The following is an 11313-nucleotide window of genomic DNA, read 5'->3' on the forward strand; positions in this document are numbered from 1 at the left end:
CAATTTATTGCATATAAATTCCAGTGACTTATGAAAAAGAATTTTTTTTTCTGTGTGTATATTAGTTTGACTATGCATATTTAAAAGAAAAAGAACAAGAGAATGTCTGCAGTCTTTATATATCCAAATGCACCACCAGTGATCTAATATTATGTATTTGTATTTCAGAAAAAGTCTTTGGGTCAGAATAGAAGAAGACCAAATGGCCATTTAAGGTCAGTATAAAAAAAGGCAAAATTGTGAAAGATAATGATTGGACTACAGTGTATTTTATCTTAGGTAATATTTGTTAGATAAGGGACCAACCAACCAATTGTTTTTCCATAGACTTTAGTGTTAAAATTTTGGAGTATTTCATTCAAATATTGAATTCCATATGACAATTATGGTTTATAACAAAAGTTAATGGTTTCAGATAACACATAATCAGAAAAAAAAAAAAAAAAAAAAAAATTTCGGTCCTTCAGCTCAAATTTTCTCCAGGGTAGCCATTTTGAAAATGGGTGAATTTCGCAGAAAAACTTTTCAAAAATCTGAAATGTTTACCTGTTAATTATTATTACCTGAAGTTTCAATCGGATTCACAAAATTTATATCAACATTTCTTATGGATAGTTACCTATCGAGCTACATATCTATTTTTTTTACTTCATAACATACTGGCCAATCAGTGGCTGCCAGACATATATCCTTGGCTCAACTTTTAATACACGGGATGTTTCAAAAACCTTTTTTTTTATTTTAAATTGGTTGGTTGTTTATAAGATGCATGATGTGGATTTCAACATTTTCATTGTATAACAATTATCGTCATAAATGTAATATAGGATTCTACATATGTTGACAAATATTTGTTTTTGAAAATTTGAGATTAAAAACTAGTACATGTATATTTTTACCATGAGATAAAAGTAGAGGAACAACACTTATGATTCAAATGGTATTTTGTTAAACAACATTGCAGTGTTCAGCATTTTAGGTGATCTATTGCCAGATAGCCATTAATAATGATAGTACATTGTATTTACTAAAGCACTACCATTGATGAAAATGTAATTTCTTAAGTAGGAATAAATTTGTGAGATGTAAATATCGATGATTGTTTCCAAATGAAATGAAATGGTATAATAAAAAATAAAGATACAAAACTACTCAAAGCTTTAGTATAAAATCAAAATGGCCACAAACCGATGAATTTCATCCGATCATCGATGTTGAAATCTCCCATCACTATGTCTAGATATGAAACATAAACACTTATTATTTTCTTGCAGTGAAGGTGAACCAACAGTAGATCTGGAGATGAGGTAAATATTGGGATAATATTGTTTGTACTTAAAATCCAGCTATTTGACTTCTGAATATAACTTGCATTATCAAAAAGCCAAAATATTCTGAAAACTTATGTTCTTAGTTCTTTGTTATCATTTTAGTCCCCTAAAGATAAAACACAACAAAAGGAATATAGTTTTCCTATCCATTGACTGTTTCTAATGTACATAACAGCAACTGTTGCTTATTCCTTGAACGATTTTGATCAAGCGTAAATTTCAGGGTTGTTAGTTTAAGATCATTGTTGCTTTTCATAATAGTCAGTGCTCTACCAGCTTCATTCCTGTCAGGTATTGTGATAATATTTTACACAATTCCAATGGACAATTATTTTCTTAGACAAGTTTTTGTGTTAATGGGGCAAGGTTATGTTACATGATTAGAAAAAAGTTTTTTATACTAGTCTTTAAAGTGTAATTGCAGGGGAAGAGGGGAAGGGGGAGGGGGGATTGCTAATAGGGGACTTGATTTACTATCATTTGTATATAGCCTTTAAATGGATGGAAACATTTACGTTAACTAAGCAATTGTATTCATTTGCAGATGCCCCGAAGGAAAACTTCCCCCAGCTCCGTTTACACTGACAGATGTGCAAAAGAAGATAGCCGACAGCCGCCTATCATCTTTAAAAGTTCCCCCCAAATTTTGGTGAAGTGCCAGACACACTTTTTACTAGAATTTGTGGGGGAATTAAATCACACACATGGCAACAGGTAAGGATGAAAGAATCTAGGACTGAAACTATTGAAATCATATCCTAAGGAAATTTTGCTGGTTTTTTAAACATTTCTTTAACAGGTAAAAATAGAATAACAAAAAACAAACACAGGCTCTTGTGTGATATCAGGCTTTCCATTAATAGCAAAATCTGTGATGTTGAACGCATTAATCTAAATTCGTACAGTATGCCATGGTTTATAGTAAACTGTTTAGAAACTGAGACACTTACATTTGTTGTGCCTTTTGTAGTTGTACACCAGCGGAGCCCTACGTTATTGCCTCCGAGGAATGCTTGGGGAAGCGCAAAGAACCACCTTGTGCAATTTTCTAGTTGGGCTGGAAACCCTTTTCAAATCACCAACGGATATGGCAACAATTAACACCACTGAACAGACATGGCATGTTACCTTGTGTGAGATGGAAAGGGACTTTCCCCTGTCAGTCCAGGTCAGTACTAGAAATTGGACACAAGTTAGGGAAATGAAAAAAGATAATGTAATCACTTAGCAAAATCGATAATTGATAGAGATTCTCATATCTAAATTTCTAAGTTCTGTAATATTTTTTTTTTATTATTTGAAGATGTTTTTTGTTCATTTTTTTCACATTACAATACACTACATATCACAGTATATCACAGGACAATTATCGATAACATTCACAATCTATACATCACCAAAAAAAAATTTTTAAAAAAAATGGAGGACCAGAATCTGGACTATATTATAAATGAAGCATGTATGTATATATGCATTTGGTTTTGTTTTAATTGAAAATTTCTGTGTGAAGTAAATATTTATGTATAAATTATTTAGCTTTATTAGCCCACTGTCATCAGATTTAGAGTATTACTGTGTAGGTTCCCTTTGGTGCCTAGTATTGCCGTTTGAGTTTAGATTTTTGATCAGAAAAACAAAATGGCGGACAGATGGCCATCTTGGATAAGAATTGAAGTTTGTTTCGCTATTTTTCGAACAGTAATGCAGAAATATTCCTCAAACTTTATGCGTTGGTTCCCCTTCGTCACTAGTTGTGCCATTTGAATTTAGAATTTTGATCAGAAGAACAAAATGGCCAACAGGAAAACATCTTGGATTTTGAGAATTGAAGATTATTATCAGGTTTTCTTCAAAATAACTGGAGGGATTTTTTTTCAAACTTCACATGTAGGTTCATTGTGTGCATTTCATAGTAATAGCAAATTTGAATTTCAAATACTGCAAAGCAGACATACATTTTCCAAAGTCTAATGAATATATTTCTTAAACAGCATACATGTAATATTAATTGCGGTATTAACACTACCTAGTAACCCAAATAACACTGAAACTAGTGATAGACAGTATCAAAAGGAGTTTATCCTTGATACATTGTTCTAAGTCATGTCAGATTTTACTTATGTACAAAAGTACATATGGCTGAGTCTACAATCTTAATTCTGTAGAAAAATATTTCTTGGCAATATACAGTACAGCAGTCTATACTGCAGCCACTGTAGTTTTGTGTCTTTAGAAATCTTAAAGTGAGATATATTCATTTTCCTCCAACATTCATCATCATTCTCAAAACATATTTCCCTATGGTCAATTTTAAAATATGTTTTGTATATATTTGGACTAATTTGTATTATTTTGTTTTCAGAGCTTTGTGATGCATTTGATGCATCATCTTCCACAATACATCAAGCAGTATGGCCCTCCTAACAACTTTTGGATGTATCCTTATGAGCGTTTCAATAAGACTCTCTCGGAATCAATTACCAATTCTAGATACCCGGAACTAAGCGCAGTAAAAAAGATGGAGGTATGAAAACAGGAATGATTTAGAGTTTAAATTTAAGATGAATGGTAAATCATCATCATTCCTCCCTAAAATTGGGATTTTGAAAATTTACATTAAATTTATGAGATCTATGTAATCCTAGATAGTATTTAACACAGATATAATATTTTCCAATATGGTCTTTTTTCTCAATATGCTCCCCATGCATTGTGCGAATATTTAAAGATGGTGCTGCTTATGTTCTTCGTGTTGCATTAGATATATAATACCTGTCATTACCATTCACAGGTCCATTGGTTAGTGACCATGTTGGAGAGTGCTGGGTTTTTGGGGCCACTTCGGAGTAGAGCAGTGCCGAAAACATCAGATCTTCATTATATGCACTCAGGCCGCTTTAAACCAGAAGTTCGCAAGACAACCCAGCAGGAGAAAGAGGCCCTGGCGCAACTTTACCACTCCAGATCAACGGCCAATGAGGATATTCAAATTTTTCACTATGCGAAGAGGACCAACGGATCGACAGAAGTGGTTTTGAGATATTCTTGTGTGGATGATCCCAGTCAGCGTGAGAAAGCAAGTCTAGTTGCTTGTCATCTTCCCCAGGGTCAGTTTGTCGGACAAGTGCAATACTTTTTTACACATCAAACTGGCCTGGATGTAAATGAACTTTCTTATGTTGACTGGATAGGAAAGCCAGTAAAATGTTCTGATTCCCTGTTTTTCATGGTTCGCAGGACTCCAGATCCCGCCCCCCCCCCCCCCCCCCGTGATTTGGGTGTCTCAACTTTCCTCGCCATTGATACACGCATGGGAAGACGATGTTCTTTGGATACCCAAATTTGAGTGGACATTCCATACTGTTTTAGGTCTAACGATGAACTTTGTTTATATGTTTTTTTTATTTCATTTGAAAGGAAGCAGAATCTTTGGTTCCATTGTGGCACTTAGTATCAAGTTGACCGAGCCAAAGTTCTCTGCATATCCTATTTTTTGTACATATCTTTATAAATATTTTAATTTTGTATATATCAATATTCTTTTTATAATCAATTTCATTTGAAAGGAAGCAGTCTTTGGTTCCATTGTGGCACTTGGTATCAAGTTGACCGAGCCAAAGTTCTCTGTATATCCATATTTTTGTACATATCTTTATAAATATTTCAATTTTGTAGATAAAAATATTAACTTTAAATCAATAATTTTGTTTGAAAGGAAATAGAGTCTTTGGTTCCATTGCGGCACTTGGTATCAAGTTGACCGAGCCAAAGTTCTCTACGTGAACTTTGTACATTATTTTTTGAGAGTATATCAGCATTATTTATATTATTTATGAGATGATGAAGGTATCCTTTATTAAATTTTGGTGGGAAATGGAAGTTTGTGAACCTTCTGTCGTAACATGTATTTCGGCGACAGTCCGAAATTATAATATCTGATCATCACAGATTTATATCTTAGTTGGAAAATCACCACCTTCTTTGACTTATGAAACATCATCCGGTTCTATTTTAAAAGATAAAATGAGTCTCTTAAATCTAATAAAGTAGAAAGTGATGCAATGCTGGGGGACATGATCAACTGTTGTATTACAGTCGGTGACTTCGAGACACAAGTCGCGCCAAAATGATGTACCGTATTGTATTTAGTAACTTCTGGAGTACATGTATATAAAATTGGGAATTCGCACTTTGATGACTCTGAAAATTGACCATTTGAAAATTACAGACCCGTGTACGTTCGCAGTTCCGATTTAAGCGTAGCGTTTCCGTAGCATTACCGTACCATTTCCGTAGCATAACCGTACCATTTCCGTACCGTTTGCATCCACTCACCGTAGCATTTGCGTTTACCTATTTTCACTCACAGACCGTCTCATAACCGTTCGGTAGAAAATTTTGCGGAATGTATTTTTTATCGAAACGAAATTTAGTTAAATATACTTACCGAACGTCAAAAAAGAAATGTAGCGACAGCAAATAATTTTATACATGTTAGGAGGTGAGAATTACATAGATACGGCTATAAATCTGTCTGTATCTTTGTATAGAAAAAATAACACTCTCACAAAAAACAAGTCAAATCACATGGTCCATCGATCTTAGTGTAATAAAAAATGGCGGATCCTAGTAGTAGTCGACGCATTACGATGGAAACCAAGATGAAGATCGTGTTAAATAAACAATATTACCTTTACTGTGGTATAGTCTAACCTTTAAAACAGTTACATATAATATGCACTGGTCAGGCTACATGTATAGGGTACAAATGCTCCAGACAGTATCACACAGGTAAACTAGGGTAGTTAGACTTAATTGTCAGCAATGATACAAACACAGCATGTTGTATACAGGTAAACTAAAGGTAAGGTATTTTGTGGACCAAGTGATATAGGTGTGAAAGGTAGAACAATAAGAGATAATTATAGCCTACAGGTAAGGCTATAGACCGATTCATAAAACGTACAACTTTAATGAGAATGTCATCGTGATCTATGGAGTTATTCGTTATTTATTTCAATTTTAAAACCCAAAGGTCTAATCACAGAATTGATAACAAATTGATAAAATCAGAGACGTATATATTACATGTGTGATATATATATATATGTCTCTGATAAAGTATAACAAGAGTAAATTAATTACATAGTAAGAGCAAATACGGTATATAAAGTGCATACATATGTGAAATAGAACTGATGTCCTAAATAGAAATCATCCAGACAATCAAGTAAGTCTTGTTATGAACAGTAAACAAGAGACCTAATTCTGAAAACAAATCTTCGTCCGACATAAATCTCTCAAGTGAAACGTTAAAAAACTGTCGGGAACATGAGGAAGGTAGTTAACATTAATTAGGACTCTTTTAAGAACATTACAATTTCTTACAATAATCCAGCATTTACAGGGATAAAGCAAGATTGAGCTACTCGACCTAGTAAAAAAAAAGATGTGGAACTAAAAAGTTAACTTATCCTGTAAAAGTTCGATCAAGCAGGCTATGTACAGATTTGAATAAAAAATATATGTATTAATACCTTCATACCAGACTAGGTAAGTTGAATTGTGTACAAATTTACATGTAATATAGAATATTATCGTTTAATTTTGATTTAAAACATAGAAATAAAAAAAATAGAAAATAAAAAATAAAACCTGTACAACTTCAATCTCGTGTACGAGTGTTTCTTGCTATGGTGACCATATTTCAGAGCAGTAATCTTAACTGACTGCACTAATGTACAGAGAGCGAATAACATTTTGAAAATCCAAATATGTAGATTGGCATGACCTTACCAACCACTTATCTAACATGAAATAAAAAGTTAAGATTCGGAGTGACCCATACACCCAAGTCTTTAGCATGTGTTTCTTTCTTTAGAGATTCCTCACCCAAGCTGTCGGGATACTCAGTTGTATATCTTTTGTTGCTAAACATTATATAACAATATTTTTTTTATATAAAACGTACATTTTAAAGTTTTACACCCGTCGTAGACTCTGTCAATATCGGATAGGAGTCTTAAATATAACGTGCTGCTTTACAAAATTTACCATCATCGGCAAAAAGGAAAGTTTTGAAAAAAAAATGTAAAAGAGAGGGTGAATCATTTGAGTCATCATTTTATAAGTCATATTCAATTTGACATTTTTATATTTTCTCTCATGAAAGTAAGAACAGGCTACTGCTATAGTTTAAACTCACTCAGGTGTAAAATTTGACATGTTGGCCTAGTAATACAGGTAAATTTCTATATGTTGGCTCAGTGAGAATGAGCCATAATAGGACCCCGGGGGGTTAATTGGGGACAGGTCACCTGGCCAGGTATACCATGTGACAGACACAAAAGAGCTAGACTGATCAGCATCTTACAGGTAGGGTTGCATATTGCGCCCAGTTGGCCATTGGCAACAGGCCTTTCCCAGATGTTTGGCTTCAATGTAATGTACATGTAGCCTGGACATGTACATTTATTTGTACAGGTCTCAAGATCTGTCGACAGAACATACAATGTATAAATCATATAGATGACATGTACTGTAAAAGAAACTTTCAAGTTTCGAATAACAATGTAAAAGCCAAAACTTTAGTGAATTAACATTCAATAAAAATTTAAAATATTAATATTTTGTCCGACAAAATATTTACATGAAGTACATGTACACCTGAGTCAGCCATTATTAGGCCTCTGACACAAACAGATGTGTTGTAATAGAAGCATGTAAATGATTAAAATGATCGCATACAACATCAAAATTAATTTCAAAGGTATATTCTTCACTCTACACTGTTGAAGTCTTTATATATTGAAACAATGTATTACCTGGTTATGTTCTTTGTGACAATAAGTTAAAAAAAAAAAAACAACAGTTGTGAACTAATTATCGTGCACTCCTCACTTCTCCTTGGGTGCAAAGGTTAACTGATTGTCACTCAACTGAAGGTTAGATCACAAAACAAGTCCATTAATAAAGATTTTCAGAGTGTTATCCATTATCACGTAAACACACAGAGTCCGCTCCATTGCAGACGTGTGATATACACGTATCTGATTGCATATGTACATTGTATATTCTTGAGTATATAATTATTGATGTCTTGTTTTTAGTTTTTATCCCTCCCCTGCCAGAGTTTCCTCTGATCCGACACCAGACTTTTAAACAAATCGTCAATGCATACACACCAGTAATATGTACCAGTGATTGTTATATATAGACTTGCCAGACATGTACATGTACTTGACTTAATTGTCCCCCTAACTTGTTGCCATGGGTACTAATCCCCCCCCTCCCCACCACCATCAACTTCACCTGATGGCCATTGATATACACTTGATTAGGAGTCATCGGGCTCAGTAGTGTAAGTCATCACCACACCTGGTCAGTTTCTCCTTTTTACAATTAGCCCTATAGGGGGTCTATTCATAGCCTAGTCAAACTGTGTTCAGAAATCTTGATCTATTTACCTGTACCTAAATTAACACTTTGATACAAGTTTTTCAATTCAATTAGTTGATTTCTTAAACCTTACGGTTTATCAGTACAAATGCAGTGAATAAATGCAGTGAAAATATAGATAAATACATAAACAAGAGATCCCAGAGGGATCTTGGCGCCCACCATTGAATGATCTTCATAGGTTCCATGTCAGATTGATCTTTTCTCTACTTTTCCCTTCCTCTAAGTCTTACTAATCTGTGTAAATTCAGAAACAGCCCTCTATAGCTAGTACTTTTCAAATAAGGGGAAGCTATATATAAAATTTAAGATTTAGCGATAATGGCTGTCTGTCGACCATGTTGTTTTTGGATTGGTCCCAATATGCAAAACTAGGCACTGAGGGGAACATACATATGAAATTTGAGAAAGATCCCTTGAGTGCTTTCTGAGAAATAGCGATAACAAACTTCAATTGTCAAAATCCAAGATGGCTGCCTGTCGGCCATGTTGTTTTCTGATTAGTTTCAAAATGCAATATGCATAACTAGGCACCAAAGGGAACCTACATATGAAATTTGAGAAAGATCCCTTCAGTACTTTCTGAGAAATAGCGATAACAAACTTAATTGTCAAAATCCAAGATGGCTGCCTGTCGGCCAGGTTGTTTTCCGATTGGTCTCAAAATGCAATATGCATAACAAGGCACCAAGAGGGAACCTACATATGAAATTTGAGAAAGATCCCTTCAGTGCTTTCTGAGAAATAGCGATAACAAACTTCAATTGTCAAAATCCAAGATGGCTGCATGTCGGCCATGTTGTTTTCCGATTGGTCTCAAAATGCAATATGCATAACTAGGCACCAAGGGGAACCTACATATGAAATTTGAGAAAGATCCCTTCAGTACTTTCTGAGAAATAGCGATAACAAACTTCAATTGTCAAAATCCAAGATGGCTGCCTGTCGGCCATGTTGTTTTCGGATTGGTCTCAAAATGCAATATGCATAACTAGGCACCAAGGGGAACCTACATATGAAATTTGAGAAAGATCCCTTCAGTACTTTCTGAGAAATAGAGATAACAAACTTCAATTGTCAAAATCCAAGATGGCTGCCTGTCGGCCATGTCGTTTTCTGATTAGTTTCAAAATGCAATATGCATAACTAGGCACCAAAGGGAACCTACATATGAAATTTGAGAAAGATCCCTTCAGTACTTTCTGAGAAATAGCGATAACAAACTTCAATTGTCAAAATCCAAGATGGCTGCCTGTCGGCCAGGTTGTTTTCCGATTGGTCTCAAAATGCAATATGCATAACTAGGCAACAAGAAGAACCTACGTATGAAATTTGAGAAAGATCCCTTCAGTACTTTCTGAGAAATAGCGATAACAAACTTCAATTGTCAAAATCCAAGATGGCTGCCTGTCGGCCATGTTGTTTTCCGATTGGTCTCAAAATGCAATATGCATAACAAGGCACCAAGAGGAACCTACATATGAAATTTGAGAAAGATCCCTTCAGTGCTTTCTGAGAAATAGCGATAACAAACTTCAATTGTCAAAATCCAAGATGGCTGCATGTCGGCCATGTTGTTTTCCGATTGGTCTCAAAATGCAATATGCATAACTAGGCACCAAGGGGAACCTACATATGAAATTTGAGAAAGATCCCTTCAGTACTTTCTGAGAAATAGCGATAACAAACTTCAATTGTCAAAATCCAAGATGGCTGCATGTCGGCCATGTTGTTTTCGGATTGGTCTCAAAATGCAATATGCATAACTAGGCACCAAGGGGAACCTACATATGAAATTTGAGAAAGATCCCTTCAGTACTTTCTGAGAAATAGAGATAACAAACTTCAATTGTCAAAATCCAAGATGGCTGCCTGTCGGCCATGTTGTTTTCCGATTGGACTCAAAATGCAATATGCATAACTAGGCACCAAGTGGAACCTACATATGAAATTTGAGAAAGATCCCTTCGGTGCTTTCTGAGAAATAGTGATAACAAACTTCAATTGTCAAAATCCAAGATGGCTGCCTGTCGGCCATATTGTTTTCTGATTGGTCTCAAAATGCAATATGTATAACTAGGTACCAAGTGGAACCTAAATATGAAATTTGAGAAAGATCCCTTCAGTACTTTCTGAGAAATAGCGATAACAAACTTCAATTGTCAAAATCCAAGATGGCTGCATGTCGGCCATGTTGTTTTCCGATTGGTCTCAAAATGCAATATGCATAACTAGGCACCAAGGGGAACCTACATATGAAATTTGAGAAAGATCCCTTCAGTACTTTCTGAGGATTAGCGATAACAAGAATTGTTTACGGACGGACGGACGGAGGGACGGACGACGGACCACGGACGCAGGGCGATTTGAATAGCCCACCATCTGATGATGGTGGGCTAAAAACAAAACAATAAAGTTCGGACACACAGAGACAACACATACGCGACCGCAGCGCTAGTGTAGAGAGTGATTTTATTTTAAAATTAAATGCTATCGTCTTTTGTTGTCGAGAATAATACATTTT

The 11313-nt window shown here is 34.9% G+C and overlaps 1 protein-coding gene across 1 annotated transcript; it reads left to right on the forward strand.

Annotated features, from left to right (window-relative positions):
- Nucleotides 1–1272: 1272 nt before the first annotated feature.
- LOC117340391 lies at nt 1273–4677 on the forward strand. The gene is made up of 5 exons (XM_033902153.1): nt 1273–1307; nt 1876–2045; nt 2302–2499; nt 3694–3855; nt 4123–4677. The coding sequence occupies exons 3-5, from the start codon at nt 2341–2343 to the stop codon at nt 4675–4677; spliced, it is 876 nt and encodes a 291-aa protein (XP_033758044.1). The 5' UTR covers nt 1273–1307; nt 1876–2045; nt 2302–2340.
- The last annotated feature ends 6636 nt before the right edge of the window (nt 4678–11313 follow it).

This window comes from Pecten maximus, chromosome 13 (genome assembly GCF_902652985.1).
Source record: "Pecten maximus chromosome 13, xPecMax1.1, whole genome shotgun sequence".
NCBI lineage: Eukaryota > Metazoa > Mollusca > Bivalvia > Pectinida > Pectinidae > Pecten > Pecten maximus.